General features: G+C 42.9%; 1 protein-coding gene and 1 long non-coding RNA gene across 2 annotated transcripts; one reads left to right on the forward strand and one right to left on the reverse strand.

Moving 5' to 3' along the window:
- Positions 1–795: 795 nt before the first annotated feature.
- LOC115688497 (uncharacterized) lies at positions 796–7,866 on the reverse strand. The gene is made up of 3 exons (XR_008817890.1): positions 7,575–7,866; positions 6,579–6,711; positions 796–1,224 (listed from the first exon to the last, which is right to left on the reverse strand). It is a non-coding gene; the product is annotated as an uncharacterized LOC115688497 (long non-coding RNA).
- A 2,580-nt stretch (positions 7,867–10,446) lies between these two features.
- Positions 10,447–15,535, forward strand: LOC115688499 (cellulose synthase-like protein G2). Its single transcript, XM_030614323.2, has 8 exons — positions 10,447–11,609; positions 12,785–12,883; positions 13,124–13,255; positions 13,364–13,576; positions 13,713–13,812; positions 13,902–14,083; positions 14,186–14,533; positions 14,645–15,535. Exons 1-8 carry the CDS (start codon positions 11,007–11,009, stop codon positions 15,188–15,190), a joined length of 2,223 nt encoding a protein of 740 aa, XP_030470183.1. The 5' UTR covers positions 10,447–11,006; the 3' UTR covers positions 15,191–15,535.
- Positions 15,536–16,837: the final 1,302 nt, after the last annotated feature.

The following is a 16,837-nucleotide window of genomic DNA, read 5'->3' on the forward strand; positions in this document are numbered from 1 at the left end:
TATCACAGTGACCCAAAGAGTGTTATGCTAGCAAAGTCCATTTATCGATTCTTCATTTAAAAGCATTGAGTCCTTAAATCCAAAGATGCTCCCGGTCTCGGAAGCGCGTATACTTTCAATCTTTATCATGATTGATTTCAATTCTATTCTCTTTTGTCATAGTGATTCCTAATGCTGTATTCGGCAATATGAGACTCTTCCAAATATACAATTACATCGTAATCCAACACACTTGGTACCTTATCATTGTTCTTCATTAGGAACCAACGGAATTCGACTTTACACTGTTGAAACCGCGAATCTTGATGTGCATTCTAAGTCGAGAACCATCTGAATTTAATAATGCAAGAATCACTGAGGTGACATAAATTAGTTAACTTTACTCTTTGTAGCAATATCGTAGGATGTAATGAGCGACAAGCTTGTACTTCGATGATGGAAAGTAGGGCTGTAAACGGTTCGGTTCGGTTTGATTTTCTTGAAAAACCGAACCGAATCGAACCGTTAAGGAAACACCCCTGAACCGAACCGAAACTCGCTCGAACCGAAAAACCAATTTTGGTTTGGTTTGGTTCGGATCAGTTTTTGGTTTCTTCTTCTTCTTTTTTTTTTTGCTTTTTATTCATGGCTCGATTTTTTGTTTTTTCTTCTTTTTTGCTTTTTATTCCTATAAAAATATTTTAGTCATTTACACTATTCAACTATTTATAATTTCGATTACGTATTGCTGAATCACCATTTCGAATAAGACGAAAGTTAAATAAATCTTTTTAATATTGCTGAACTCCTCGGCCAAGTTATTTGTTTCCGTGCCCTCTTCCACATTATTAGCTTCTCCGGCAGTTACGTCTGAAGAGATGTTTCCTGGAATCCTGATCAACTGAGTACACGATCTCTCCACCAAAGGCCTCAGTCCAGTGCCCTCACTCCCAAGAACAAGAATGGTGGGTACACCAGGTGAAATGTCATTCAGAGGGACAGATTTAGAAGAAACCGATCCTCCAAGGACTCTCCAACCATTTTCTGCTGAGGCTGTGAGGAATTGCATCATGTTCTTGCAATATCTGAGCTCCATCAACTCCAGAGAACCAGCACTTGCTTTGCTAACCACACCACTTAATGGAGCTGAATTTTTGGCACACAAGACCACCCCTGAAGCTCCAAAGAAATAGGCAGACCTAATGATTGCCCCCAAGTTCTGAGGATCTGTGACCTCATCCAAAGCTACCCACAGAGATAGAAAACACAAGGATAGAGTCATGATGAGAAAAGAGAAATACCCAAAGCAAACTAGTTCAACAGAACAAACAAACACAAGGATAGAGTCATGATGAGAATGTTAGAACATGTTGTATAGTTTTGTAGGTTTTCCTTTACATCTCTTCTTTCTCTTTGGTCCCACATAGGAAGAATGCTAGGCTCCTTTACTCCTCTAAGCCTATATAAAGGCTTCTCATGTACATTGTTTCATACACCATTATAAGAGAACAAATACCATTCTCTTTTAATCTTTCTTTCTTATTATGGTATCAGAGCCAGGTTCATTATCTTGAAGAGTATGCTCTGCGGTTGCCATCAATTGGATCTTCCGCATCAGAAATTAAGACAATGAGCTCATTATTTTTTAAAGTATGCTCTGCGGTTGCCATAAATTGGATCTTCTGCATCAGAAATTAAGATAATGAGTTTAGGGCTTTTGGGCTATCATCCTTGCTCGTTCTAATCCGCGCTTCTTCTTTCTCGATCCTTTCGATCACCTCAATCCATATTTCTAGCTTTGTTAGTGATTTCTTTTTCTGTCGTCATGAGTGATTCTAGTGACCGTATTGACGTCAAACTTGATGGTTCAAATTATTCTCTTTGGAAACCATTGGCAATGGCAGCACTTGTTTACCGCGACTTGTTTGAGCATGTGTGAGGGACTTTGTCCTTGTCCTGGTGCTCTTAAAAGTGACTCATCTGATGAAGTTGCGAAACGTGCCGCTGAAATTCGAGCATGGAAAGTTGCTGATCGGAAGGCATGGGCTATCATTTTTGGTTCATCGATCCTGCTCTTCGCCCACAATTTTCTAATGTTGTTGAGGCGAAAAGTTTATGGGATCAACTTGCCGAGATGTTCACCCAGACAGGGGACATTCGAGTTTATCAGTTGGAGTTCAACTGCTATTTTGGCTGCTCCACCACGTGTTCCGCCTACAGTTTTGGTTGCTCCACCACGTCCTTCGCCTACTCATGGTCCTCGCCGCCTTTCATGTACGTATTGTCATCGTCCTGGTCATGACGAGTCACATTGTTGGAAGAAGAGGAATGCTTCACGCCTTTCTGCATCACCACGAGTCACTACCGTATCTCCAATCTCTTAACCTATTACTCTGGTTTCTCTCTCTACGGATGACCGTATTGCTGCTCTTGAGGCCCAACTTGCCCGATTGAGTCCTTCTCTACCCAGGTCATTTCCCGATTTAGGTACTTCTACATCTCTCTCATCTGCTGGAAGCACCGCTGCAGCTACTCCACCTTCAGGTGATATTTCTACTACTTTGGTACTTGACTCAGGAGCTGCTAGACATATGTCTACTTCCGCTGTTTTTCTCACTAAGCTCTCTGAGCTCAAGAAATCAGCACATTTCTTTACTGCTAATGGTTCTCCTCTACTAGCTACCCGACAAGGTACTCTTACCGTCTTTCAAGATTTCAATGTCCCTGATGTGTTACATATTCCCTCTTTGGCTCTCAATTTATTATCTGTTGGACAACTCACCGATGCTGGATGTACTGTAAGCTTTACAAATAGCTCTTGCTTTGTGCAGGATCGTTTGAGTGGCAAGATGATTGGCAGGGGCAGTAGACGGGATGGACTTTATATTATGCAACATCTCCATCTTCCAACTTCCTCTCTTCTTCATCCTGTGTTGGCTACCCTCGATCTTGCTCGGTGGCATCAGCGTCTTGGACATATTTCGTCTTCTCGTCTCACTGTCCTTCACCATCAAGGTGCTTTGGGTCTTATTTCTTCTGGTAGTATTCCTCCATGTTCTATCTGCCCTTTGGCCAAGCAATCTGCTAAGCCTTTTCCTGTTAGTAACTCTAGAACTAGTGCGATCTTCGATCTTGTTCATTATGATGTTTGGGGTCCTGCCCCGCTCTCTTCCAAGAGTGGTTTCAAATATTATGTATCATTTATTGATGATTATTCTCGTTATACATGGGTCTATCTTATGCGTCAACGTAGTGATTTCTTTACCATCTATCAGTCTTTTACTTCCATGGTTTCCACACAATTTAATACAAAAATCAAAGTTTTCCGTTCAGATTCAGGGGGAGAATATCTCTCTGGTGTCTTTCGTTCCCTCTTAGCTAGTGATGGTACACTTCCTCAGTTATCTTGTCTTAGGGTTCCAGCTCAAAATGGAGTTGCTGAACGCAAGCACCGTCATATTCTAGAGACCACTCGTGCTCTCTTACTTGGCACATCCGTTCCCACTGAGTTCTGGGTTGAGGCTCTTCTCACGGATGTTCATCTAATTAATCGCCTACCCTCATCTGTTCTCCATCAAGACACCCCGTTTCAGCGTCTCTACTCTCGACCTCCTAGCTATAATCATCTTCAAGTTTTTGGATGTACTTGTTTTGTCATTCTTCCACTCACTGAACGTACAAAGCTTACCGCCCGCTCTATCCCATGTGTATTCTTGAGTTACAGCACTGAGCACAAAGGTTATCGTTGTTATGACCCAAATGCGCGACGTGTACGTATTTCTCGTAATGTTACGTTTCATGAACACATCCCTTTCTTTCCGACAAATACTACACCTCATGTTTCGTCTCCTATTCCATTTATGGATTTTCCTGTTGATCCTCTACCTGACCCTTCTAGTCCCTCTTCTACATCGGATCTAGATATATTGCCACCTTCTCCATCTTCACCTATCCCTTGTACTCGCACCTCCCGTCCGTATCCGCCTCGACAATTCTCGCACAACTAGAGCCACGCCTGTAATCCCGCTCGAGATCGGCGTCCACTCGCCCTGTATGTTGCTACTTCTTATTCTACTGAGTTTGGATCCTTTTTAGCTGCTATTCATGCTGTACAAGAACCTAATAGTTATCGCAAGGCAGTTCAGCATGTAGAATGGCGCCAGGCTATGTCTGAGGAACTCTCGGCTTTGGAGAGTACTGGTACTTGGGAGCTTGTGCCTCTTCCTCCAGGTCGCTCCCTCGTATCTTGCCGATGGATATATAAGATTAAGACTCGTTCTGATGGCAGTATTGAGCGTTACAAAGCTCGTCTGGTTGCTCGAGGTTTCTCGCAAGAGTATGGTATCGACTATGAGGAGACCTTTGCTCCCGTAGCAAAGATGACATATGTCCGTGCTTTATTAGCTGTTGCTTCAATTCGCAGTTGGCCTCTCTTTCAGCTTGATGTGAAGAATGCTTTTCTTCATGGTGATCTTCAGGAAGATATCTTTATGCAATCTCCGCCTGGTCTTGCTCATACCTCTGGACAGGTTTGCCGCTTGCGACGCGCTCTTTATGGTCTCAAACAGGCCCCTCGTGCTTGGTTTGAGAAGTTCAGTGATGCTATTCAAGGTGTTGGTTTCATTCAAAGTGAGGCTGATCATGCTATGTTTGTTCATACCTCTTCTTCAGGCTGCACTATTCTTCTTCTTTATGTTGATGATATGGTCATCACCGGAGATGATCGTGACCATATTGAGCATACCAAGCGGCACCTTTAGCAACATTTTGCCATGAAGGATCTAGGACCACTGCGCTATTTTCTTGGGCTTGAGATTGCTCGCAGTTTACGTGGTATTCTCATTTCTCAGCAGAAATATACCGCTGATATTCTGTCCAGGGCTGCTCTATCAGATTCACGTACTGCTGCCACTCCTATTGAGCTCAATCAGAAGTTTTGCCCAGACGATGGAGAACCTCTTTCTGATGTCACCCGCTATCGGACCTTGGTTGGCGCCTTATTTATCTTACTATCTCCCGACCCGACATCGCCTATCTTGTTCATGTTGTCGATCGGTTTATTCTTGCTCCTCGAACAACTCATTATGCAGCTGTTCTAAGGATTCTGCGCTATCTTCGAGGCACTTTATCGCGTTCCTTATTTCTACCATCTTCTTCTGCTCTCAAGTTGCGTGCCTATTCTGATGCTGATTGGACTTTCAATGTCACTGATCGCAAATCTATCACTGGTTATTGCATTTTTCTTGGCGATTCACTTATTTCTTGGCGTTCCAAGAAACAACATATTGTCTCACGCTCCTCTACAGAGTCCGAGTATCGTGCTATGGCCGACACTACTGTTGAGATTGTTTGGCTTCGCCGCTTACTTGCTGATATGGGAGTTTCACTTCTGGATCCTACTCCTCTGCATTGTGACAACAAGAGTGCCATTCATATCGGTGCAAATCCAGTCTTTCATGAGCGTACCAAACATATTGAGATCGATTGTCATCTGACTCGTCATCATCTCCAAGCTCGCACTATTTCACTTCCTTTTGTTGGAACTGAGAATCAACTTGCCGATTATTTTACGAAGGCTCTTACATCACAACGATTTAAATTTCTTCTTTCCAAACTCTCGTTATTTGATCCACCTTGAGTTTGAGGGGGGTGTTAGAACATGTTGTATAGTTTTGTAGATTTTCCTTTACATCTCTTCTTTCTCTTTGGTCCCACATAGGAAGAATGCTAGGCTCCTTTACTCCTCTAAGCCTATATAAGGGCTTCTCATGTACATTGTTTCATACACCATTATAAGAGAACAAATATCATTCTCTTTTAATCTTTCTTTCTTATCAGAGAAAAGAGAAATACCAAAAGAATATGATGAATTATGAAAGTGACGGAATTACGTGCAAAAACAGATTGCGCATGCAAGAACACCTCTATTAAGCAAGTTTGATGGAATTGCTTTCCCATTTGGTCACAAATACCTTATAATATACATGATCAATCCCATTAAGGAGTGGATTTCAGTAGCCTAGAAATGAAACTCCCATATATATCCTTTCATTGAAGGACAGAAAAGATGTTTTCGTTGGCAAACAGAAATTAAACTTTTCCATGGATTCTTAATAGAAAATCAGATGACATAAGCCATATGCTCATGCTTTGCTGATTCAAAGAAATGGGAAGATACATGATGTAGAATTCGAAATTCAAGCTGCAATGCAAATTCTGAAGGCAATTCTTTCCCCAAAAAAGTATTTGAATTCAACGCTGTTAGCAACCTTTGAAACTCAAGGTAATATAGATTGCATATACCTCACTTCGCCTAAATCAGAACAAGTTAACATAAAATCCAGCTCCAAAACAGAGGAACAATTAAAACAAATGAAAACCATTGGCCACCCATATAACAAGAAGAAAGACACAGACGAAACCATTGTCCTCGAAAAAAAAATTCACAATCCGACTCGCAATCTCTAAACCACAAAAACCCCCACCAAGCGGACACAAGAACCATCATCGAAGATCAAAGCCGAGATGTACACGAAGACAGAACTGCTGAAGCGAAAACGGTCAAAGACTTGACCGAGAGAAGACAACTGAGAACTCACCAATGGGCGAGAAGCCGGTCTTGGGCCTCTTTGGGTTTGTTGCGGCCGCGAATCAGCTTCGGAATCGTGCAGCAAAATCGGAGCTTTGTCGAACCAGAATTGCAAAAGTACAGGACCAAAAGTACGCTAATACCTGCAGTCATATCACTTTTCAATTCAGCGAAACAACAATTCGCCATTAAATAAGTATATGAAAATTAGAAGTAATTGAAAATGCCAACTGAAAGAGCGAAAGAAGCTACCACATGCCACGAGATATGATTCAGTATCATTTCAAAGAAAAAAAAATAAGTAATGACGCATTTCTACTTCCAAAGAGAGCTGTCAATTTCTGATGGTTTCTCAAGACTGAAGCACAAATGCTCAAGAGACAACGCTTTCAACACAACTTGAAATACTTAAAGTACAATGCAGATCGACTTGAAGTTCTTGAACAGGAAAGTGACTCCACAAAAACTACAAGATGAACCCTCCCCAAAACAGTATGAGAAAAGGGTATAACACAGCGTAAAGTAACAAGAGAGATGGTAGTAAATGTGAACAGCACGGCTATATAAGCAAAGGCACCTCTTAGTGGAAATTAGTTAATCAAACAACACGGGAAATGGGCTCAAAACCCAAAAACCACTGTCTCGATTTTCTGCTAGCTTGAGAAGACATGCAAGCAAAGAATTTCATCACACGACACCATTCCTCTCCTGAGACGAATGCTCCTCCCTCTCTCTGCTAAACTAGAACACTTGGAAACGGCTCTCAGTTGTACTCCGCCCTCTCGACGACAAGTACAACGCAGATCCCATCGAGCCCGAGGCGAAACTACCACAGCAAGAAAACCCAAAAAAAAAAAAACAAAGCCGACCTGCGATAGATTTCGGGAGTTTTCAGACAAAAACCCACGAACAAACCAGCAATGTCGACTCCGAAATAGTAAAAGCGACGTCCTCACCCCATCGCTGCAGCTTGCGAGGAAACAAGATCATAAAAAATGAAGCATACCGCTCAAACCCAAGGCACGGACTACCGAAGCATACCGATTGCGAAGATGACACTCCTCCTCTGCCTCCCTTTTTCCGGCGAGAAGACGATCGGCGGAGGAAAATGCCCGGCTCAAACCCAGGGCTCGGTCACGCGGACCGGCGGAGGAAAACGCTTGGCTTGGGCCCGTGGTCCCGGCGGGAGCTGCGGCCGGCGGAGGTGGCAGCGGGGCCGGAGGGGAGAGTCTCGAATTTCGGAGGCGGAGCGGGGAGGACGAGAGGTAGAGGGAGAGAGGGAGATGCGAGCGCGCGAGAGGGCGACTGGGCGAGATAGGGCTTTTTAGGGCTAAAACCGAAGTTTATTTCGGTTCGGTTCGATTTGAACTGATCCGAACCGAACTAAAATAAATCGAACAGAAAAAAAAATTGATTAATTTTGATTATCCGAACCAAAATCAAAATCGAACCGAAATACATGAAATTTTCGATTCGATTTTTCGGTTCGATTCTGACTCCCTATAGACAACGACACTAGAGTGGTCGTAATCATTTAGCCCTCCACTTTCCTTGGCGAGACCGAAAGAGGGCGGGCTGAATGAATGTGCTTAGGGTTTGTCTGATGTAAATTCATGGGTATTTGGGTCCACTTGGCAACTTTATCATGTAAAATTCTTCTAACTCCGAAGAACTCAAAACCAAAATGACAATGCCTACGTGTAGCTGGCAAAAGAAGTAAGGTACCGACCACCATGTTCAATAAAGAGATGTGTACACCAAAAAGTCGTTGGCTTAGATGGCAAGAAGTTTGCTCCTCTCCCTATGGTAATTGGTTCATGCATTCTTAGATGAACATAATAGTAACACCGTCGGGAATATGGACATTTCAAGATGAGTGAAAAACGATTCAAGTCATTTAGGGGTGAGCAAAAGAACCGGCCGGATGGAGAATCATCCGAACGGGAAACCGGCTGGACCGGACCAAACTGGCCAATTTTGGGTGATTCCCAAGGGCATTGATTTGGTTCTCAGTTCTATATGTGAAACCGTCCATCCGGACCACATCGGATCAAATTATTGTACGAAAAAATTATTTTTTGTTGAGCGCACACACCTAGTCATGGCCACGGTTCAGGAACCGCCGGTTCCGGTTCGTGGCCATGTATGAACCGGCGGTTCCGGCCGGTTCCGGTTCGAAGGGGGAGGAGGAGAAAATGGGAGGAGGCGCAGGTAGCGAGGGGGAAGGAGGAGGGGGCGTCGGCGTAGGCGGCTGCGGCCATGGGCGGGGGCGACGGCGCCGACAGCGGCGGGGGTCAGATCTAGGAAGACGGGGGGCGGGCGGAGGAGAAAAGGGGAGGGGGAGGGCTTGTTGGAGGCGGAGCATGTGACGAAACGGGCGCCCGGGGCTCGCCGCACGGCCGAGGCGGCGGCGTCGGAAGGGCATCGGACGGGGCGTGCTCCGGCGAAGCGCGGCGGAGGCGGGCCTCCGGAGCCGCATTCGACGTGGCAAGGCCAGAGGCGGGAGCCGGGGAGCCTGTGGATGGGAAGAGAAACGGAAGCCATGGCCGCCATGGCTACTCTCTCAGCTCCTTCATCACTTTCGCACGCGAAGCAAACTTGCAGTTGCAGAGTGAAATCTGCTTTTTCCGTGCATATAGTTCAGATCTGGGAAGAAGATGACTCAAAAAAAAAAAAATTTGGAACCGGGCCCGTAGGTCACGGGCCGATTCCAGTTCCGAACCGCGGGCCCGATCAACAGGCCGGTCTCAGATTTGACCTGGGCCGGTTCCGAGCCAAAATCGATCCGTGGCCATGTCTACACACACCACTTGTTTCAATCTCCGAAAAAATCACCAAAAAGCAAAAGGCAAGAGACAAAAATAAAATAAAATAACTAAAGAAGAAAAAGGAAGCATAGAAAAATCATTTCTCTCTCTTTCTATCTTGTCCTTTTCCCCAAGCGACACTCACTAGTCACTTCAATCCTTTTTTTTTTTTTGTCGAAAGTCACTTCAATCCTTTACTCGCTTCTCTATCTCTCTCTTTATTATTCATTATTTAATTTTCATTAAATACCAGAAAATGATAGTTATTTAATAATTCTTCCTTATAATATATGTCTCTCTCGCAGAAGCAAAATCTTCATTGTGTCAGCTTTTTCTTCTATCAGATTTCTTTTGGGAGGTCGAATCTGTGCCGAAGATCTCTCTCTCTCCCACTCTCTCCTAAGCAAAATGGGGATAATCTGTTTCTCGCAGCGGTGGCTCTCATGTTGCGGAAGATGCTATGATCAAAAGGAATTCCCAAATCGTGCAATCACTTTTCCAGAAAAAGGACCTTTCGCTCGTGCCTAATGAGTTTACTGAGTTTTGGCAAGCTTAGTGAGTAAGTGGAGCGAATTGCATGAGATCAGAGCAGAATCGGTTCGCTCTCCAGTAGCAATCAGAACCGGCGAGTGAGCCTCCCTCCATTTTCTCACATTGTAGGTACGAGCAAAAAGAGTTGGGTGAGTGAGCCTCTCCTTTCTCTCAACATGCCACTGGTTCCATTAGCTCATCTGCGGTTTGATTCCAGGACCAGGTGGACTGGTTTCTTATTCTAGAAACGGGGAACCGGTTCCTTTGGACCGGTTTTCAGTTCGTGAGTGGAGTGTTGAGATTATCTCGTATCGTTTTTGGAAGGGGCCGATGGTTGATTTATAATTGTGAAGCAAAGTCTTACCATTTGAGCTAATTTTTAGGGTTAGAGAAGCTCAATATAACCTAACATTAGTATCAGAATTCAGGTTACCAATAAGTCGAGACCTAACAGTCACTCAAAAAAAGTTGTTGCGGCTCCGATCGAAGCCTGATGTGTGAGAGAAAGATTGTTAGGGTTTATCTCACATTTGTTGTGAAAAGAACTAGTAATCGATTTATAACTGTGAGGGAAGAATTTAGCTTTTGAGCTCGCTTTTGAAGTAAGAGAGGTTTAAGACCACTCAACTCCGTACCCCTACTGAGTACCACCAAAGAAAAAGGAAATCAGAAAGAAGGGGACGTGCACCAACCCTTCTTTGTGGGTGACCACACCATCCACTGGTCAAGCAAGAATGCTACAAAACCTTGCGATTACGGAAGACGAAATAACCTAGATTCCGTCTATCAATGGACAGTAGCTGGGGCTCTCGAGCCCATTAAGAGATGCCCCCTTTCACAGAAGGATATATAGCATGATATGGAGAACATACACGTAGGGACGAGTTGGATGACCTGGCATTCCATAAATAATCAGTACCGAGTTAGATGGGAATCTGACTTTCCATGCCATAAACATTTGTCATCCCTGTTTCCTCACGTTGCTCTTCTTTCTCTCCACATAAAGTTGGCCTCTTCTTCTTCTGCTTCTCCTCCATCGACCACCGAGCATCGATCCTAAAGCCAGTGGCGTCGCCTCAAGAACAGAGGAGGAAAGAACTATGGAGCATCGTTCACGCCCTCTAAACCTTTGCCATGTCAACCCAAAATCAATCATTATCAACCGCGCGCACATGCTCATCCATGGGACCGCTCTACTTATCCTTATACGCTACAGAGCTTCTTTCTTCTTCACTGAAGAAGCTAGCTCACCAAACCAGCCCACCACTTTGGCTTGGCTCATTATTTTCCTGGGCGAGCTGACGCTGTCCCTCACGTGGTTGCTCCACCAAGCCTTCCGATGGCGACCCGTGTCGCGGACCGCCTTTCCCGAGAGGTTGCCCGGCGACGGGGAGCTCCCATCGATAGACGTGTTGGTGTGCACGGCTGACCCCGACAAGGAGCCCACCGTGGAGGTGATGAACACGGTGATATCGGCGATGGCGCTTGACTATCCACCGGAGAAGCTCCACGTGTACATCTCGGACGACGGCGGCTCGCCGCTCACGCTGCACGGGATGAGGGAGGCGTACGATTTCGCGAGACGGTGGCTGCCGTTTTGCAAGAGGTATGGAATAAAGACGAGGTGTCCCAAGGCTTATTTCATGAATGAAGAGGATGTGAGCACTGGCGTAGGGTATGACTCCGAGAAGCAGGAGGTCAAGGTTCGTTTCGTTCGGTGATTTCATTTTAGTTTTTGCAAACGTTGTATACTTCATCTTCTTTATTTTCCATTAATGCAAATTCTCTCACGTAGTCGGCATTATTCAGGCATTGAAGCTTGCATCAGACGTCCTCCATCCGTTCATCGTGCTGTTAGATTTGAGCGATCTGTCCACAGAAAACACAATATCAAAGAACAAGAAAATTGTTTTCTAGAAAATATTTTCCTCTATCCATTCACCGTACGTCCTCCATCCGTTCGTCGCCAATTTATTTCGCAAAAAATAAATGATTTGAAAAACATTTTCCTAAAAATATTCGCTTGTATCGTGTAATAAATGAAATATATTTTTATTGTCCACGAAAATATCGAAATGTAATTTGTTGTCAATAATGAAAACATTTCTCGTTGACTAATTATTTCAATCGATACAAGCGATTATTTTTCAGAAAATATTTTTCAAATGATCTATTTACCGCGATACAAACGAAGCCTATAATTCTCTTTTTCTTTGATATTGTGTTTTTAGTGGACAAAAGTAACTCGAGCGATGTGTTTCTTCCGCCATTTGAAGACTTTAATTGCCTATTGTCTCTCCAACCCTCGAATCAATAGTGAATACGATAGCCCGTAAAATTTTTCTATATACTAATGTATTTCATAGTTAATCAAAAAACATAACCTCTCGTCTCTCGTCTCTCCCTCCCTCTCTCCCGCTTCACGCCCCATGCCCAAGACGCTCTCCGACGGCACACTCCCTACCGCCTCCGGCATAGCTGTAAGACCCAGCTACTTAAGTACTTGATCAAAATACATCATATCTATATAGAATTTTACTAAATTTTGGTACCCCTAGAATTTCTGTTGCTACTGTTGTCATTAACGCATATTTCTTGGTTCAAAGCAGACCTAATTAATGGATTCGGTTGGATACTAGGCCGTAAAGTACTTGCTTAGACTCGCCCCCGGACTTGAAAATTTTAAATTTTCTCCGTGAACTGGCTATGTTTAGACAGGTTCAAGCGGGACTTTTGGGTCGGAAAATCGAAGTACCATTCCGGGACAGGAAACCTTCGCAACAAAGTCCAATTAGTGACAACTCTCCAATTTGAAAGGAACCAACGAAGGGTGTATGTCTATTAAAGTGATGTAACTTCATTATTTACATATTTGCAGGAGAAGTATGAATTGTTCGAGGCGCATATAAATGGATACAGACTCAGGCACCATGGTGAATCAAGGGATGGGAGGCTAGATCATCCGTCTATCATTGAGGTACATCACCGAACTTGGAGGAGTACATGTTTGCCCATGACTTTCAATTGTTACACGTTATCCCCCGTGAACTTTCATTTTGTTACCATCGGCTAACCTTCGATATTTTCCGTTAGCATGTGTAATGTACATGACTTTTAAGAGATAAATGTGTATTTTCATCGTTCTTGACGAGCGAAAGAAAAAGCTCCAGTCAAGACTTCTGTTTAAGAGACATAAGAAATCGGAATTATTTTGCAGGTGATGCATGGAAATTCCGCTGACGAAGTTGTTCAAGCTGACCAACAACAAATGCCTCTGCTTGTTTACGTCTCCAGGGAAAAAAGGCCTTCTCACCCTCATAACTTCAAAGCTGGAGCTCTCAATGTTCTGGTATGCTATTCAAGTTTCACATTTTCATTTAGGAGAGAACAGCATAAATACATATAAACTGTACTTGTATTATTGATTACGCTACTCGATATTGCTCCTCCATTACAGCTTCGCGTGTCGGGGGTGATAAGCAACTCGCCATACATATTAGTGCTGGACTGTGACATGTACTGCAACGACCCGTCCTCGGCAAGGCGGGCAATGTGCTTCCACTTGGACCCGAAAATGTCTCCGTCACTTTCGTTCGTTCAATTTCCTCAAATGTTCCATAATATCAGCAAGAACGACATCTACGACAGTAAAATCAGATTGCCATTTGGGGTGAGAGAAAAGACTATAATCGTAATCAAATTTTTTATTATGCGTTTACTAATTCCTCAGCCTTATGGAGCAAATTGAACATGCGAAATATTTTTGATGAATCCATTTTTAACCGATAACTTTGGTTTTCTTTCAGACATTATGGTATGGAATGGACGGGTTAGAAGGACCTTTATTATCTGGTACTGGCTTTTATGTTAAGAGAGAGTCCTTGTATAGCAAACCCATGCAAGAAGGTAAGTCAAAATAGGCACATATTAAGTGAGAGCCCTTGTACAGCAAATCCATGCAATGTAATTAACTGCTTCTCTTGCTGATTGGAAAGGTACTTCAACTAATCTCATGGATTTAAAAGAAACCTTTGGCCATTCGAATGAGTTTATCAAACATCTTCAGCGGAGCGACAAGCTTAACAAGAACACTCTCAGCGACCCGGGAGCGGTCTACAGAGAAGCCAAACTTTTAGCTTCTTGTCGTTATGAAAATGGAACGAAATGGGGTCAAGAGGCAAGTACAATCAAAAGAAACATAATAACCAAAACCCTCGTCATTTGCGGCAATTGGTGACTCCATTTCCTTTTTATTTAACTCATGGTCGCTCTTATCCAGATCGGTTTCATGTATGGATCTGTGGCTGAAGACTTCTTCACCAGCTTAACCTTACACTGCAAGGGATGGAAATCGGCGTACTGTTGCCCATCGCGGCCGCAATTTTTGGGGGCGTCCACGACGAATTTGAATGACCTTATGGTTCAAGTCACGAGATGGAGTTCCGGGTTGGCTGAGGTCGCGTTCTCCAGATTTTCTCCTCTGATATATGGACCATGGAGGATGAGCATTCTACAGAGCATGTGTTATGCTGAGATGGCATTTTTCCCACTCTACTGCTTGCCTCTCTGCTGCTTTGCCACCATTCCGCAGATATGCCTATTCAATGGCATCCCCATTTTCCCAGAGGTAAGCTATTCTCATTTGTAAGTTTGTACTTCTCATTAATCAATCAAGTCTTTCATGGAGTCGAATTCAAGTAGCATATGGTCTTGAACATCAATGGTTTTGGCATGTCAGGTTTCGAGCTCACTATTCCTCGTGTATTCCTTCGTTTTCCTATCTTCACTTTCCAAGCATCTCTATGAAGTCGTCCAATGCGGTCACTCGGTTCGGACGTTCATAAACGAGCAACGGATATGGATAATCCACTCGGTAACCAGTTACTTATACGGAAGCATAAATGCAATTCTGACGAAAACTGGTGTGAGGAGAGCGAGCTTCTTGCCTACTAATAAGGTCGCCGATGACGAGCAAACGGAGAAGTACGAAAAGGGTGTGTTCGATTTCCGAACGTCGATCGTGTTTTTGGCCCCGATGGTGGCTCTAGTGATGTTGAACATGGTTTCCGTCGTTGTCGGAATCACTAGGGTGCTTGTTTTGGGAGGTTGGGACAAATTGTTTGCGCAGATTGCTCTGTCGTTCTTCATCTTAGTGATGGGCCACCCTGTGACCGAAGGGATGGTAAGGACGGATGAAGGACGCATTCCATTGTCAGCCGTTTCTCGTTCAGCTCTACTTTCCTTGGCATTGCTGTTGTTGGGTTCAGCTCTTCTTATGTACTGAGTGATTTATGGATGACACGCAAGTCACTCTTGGTATTAGGGCTCACAATTCGTATGGACATGCATGTCCTAATTACGATAATAATTCAAATTTGTGTAGACCTAACAATAAATTGATTTTGATTTTATATGCCGAATAATTGAGGTACGATGAGAACATGTTGATTCATGTGAATTAGTGTTAACATATAAAGTTAGGCGTGTCGAGTCGTGTCATATTCGAGTTTTCGTTTTGTACTTTATTTTTACCTTGGGACACGTTTTTATTGTGCAAATGAGTCATGTCCAACGTTATCAGCTCCGGTTGTTCTATTATGGATTAATTTAATGCCACAAATTTGTCTAGTCTATTTCCAAATTTCTTTTTTTTCGAAGAGTGGTTGTGGGAAGCCTTCTCCATTCTCAATCTATTATTTCCATTTTCTTAATGTTTTTAGGTAAAACTTGAGAGATTCCAAGCCACTTCTAATGAAATCAGCAACTTTTTGGTGGAGCAAGAATCGCACAAATTGGAGATTACATCATAGACAAAGCGTGGTCAGGATTCAATCAAATCATATAAGCTGCAATAGTGATACAATATAAAAAGTTTAGAGGTTGTCACTACATAAATTCTGAATTTAGTAACATAATGAAAATAGTAATGTAGCATTATAATAAGAAAACTTTATGGTCTTAAAACATTTTACCTAAGCATTTAATAAGAGTCTATGTATTAATATGTAATCCAATTTATAAACTACGTTTTTGTATTTTTATCATTATTCAAATGAAATGAACCCTAAAACATGGTGTCAACTAAAGTATCTACCTTCACATAACCGAAATCGAAACTCCATGTATCATAGAGACAGAAAAAGAGGGAGAAAATAAGGAAAAATTCCTAGAATAACTTTATGTGATAACTCAGCGGTGCACTACGATGAAGACCCCAAGGATATTTCTAAGTAACTTCTAAGTAAAGACCTACCTAAAGTACATGGCTCAAAATATACCTATAGTTTGACTAGAACACTTGATCAATTGGTGGCACCATATTAACAAGTCGCATAATGTCAATGTGCAGCATGATAGGATCATATATTTCTATTATAATGTAAAGTTGGCTCTACAATAAAGAAAGTTTGAACCATAGGAGTCTTATTTTACCGTAATCAGTTAGATTTCAAAATTTTTTGATCTTTATAGTGCGTAAGAATCTTATGATGGTTTACTCATTATTAAATGTCTGATAAAGGGACTATTCTATGATGGGTGTGATGGGTGTCCACGTTAAGTGCTGAAGACGCCATTTAACAAAGGCCCCCTTTTAATCAAGAATAAGGTATAGACCAAGACTTTTGAGCCAGCTTAAACTTTCATAAAAGGAATATGGTTAATTATGAGAAATGCTTGGAGAGTGGTAAGTGACTGTACCCTCTTGACTATACATGCCCAAGTGTATGTGGTCATGCGGCCATTTTTCAATATTTTTAAAATAGATTGTCAATTTGAAAAATCATTCATTTTGGAATGTGTGTGATCAGGAGGGTACTTTCACTTCGTGGAAAGTGATAGTACCGTCTTCTAAGCATTGCCCATTAATTATCCCGGTGTATATGACATCTCCATTATTATATGTGTTAATACTACACACACATATATATAC

This window comes from Syzygium oleosum, unplaced genomic scaffold, assembly GCF_021117445.2.
Source record: "Syzygium oleosum isolate NSW1041296 unplaced genomic scaffold, Sole_v2.1 Sole_v2.14, whole genome shotgun sequence".
Taxonomy (NCBI): Eukaryota; Viridiplantae; Streptophyta; class Magnoliopsida; order Myrtales; family Myrtaceae; genus Syzygium; species Syzygium oleosum.

Bases quoted from the DNA above. Each gene is read 5' to 3' on its own strand.
- LOC115688499 (XM_030614323.2), top strand. From the start codon at position 11,007: ATGGAGCATCGTTCACGCCCTCTAAACCTTTGCCATGTCAACCCAAAA. The intron at 11,610-12,784 runs GTTCGTTTCGTT...ACATATTTGCAG, and splicing joins CCGAGAAGCAGGAGGTCAAG to GAGAAGTATGAATTGTTCGA. The intron at 14,534-14,644 runs GTAAGCTATTCT...TTGGCATGTCAG, and splicing joins GCATCCCCATTTTCCCAGAG to GTTTCGAGCTCACTATTCCT.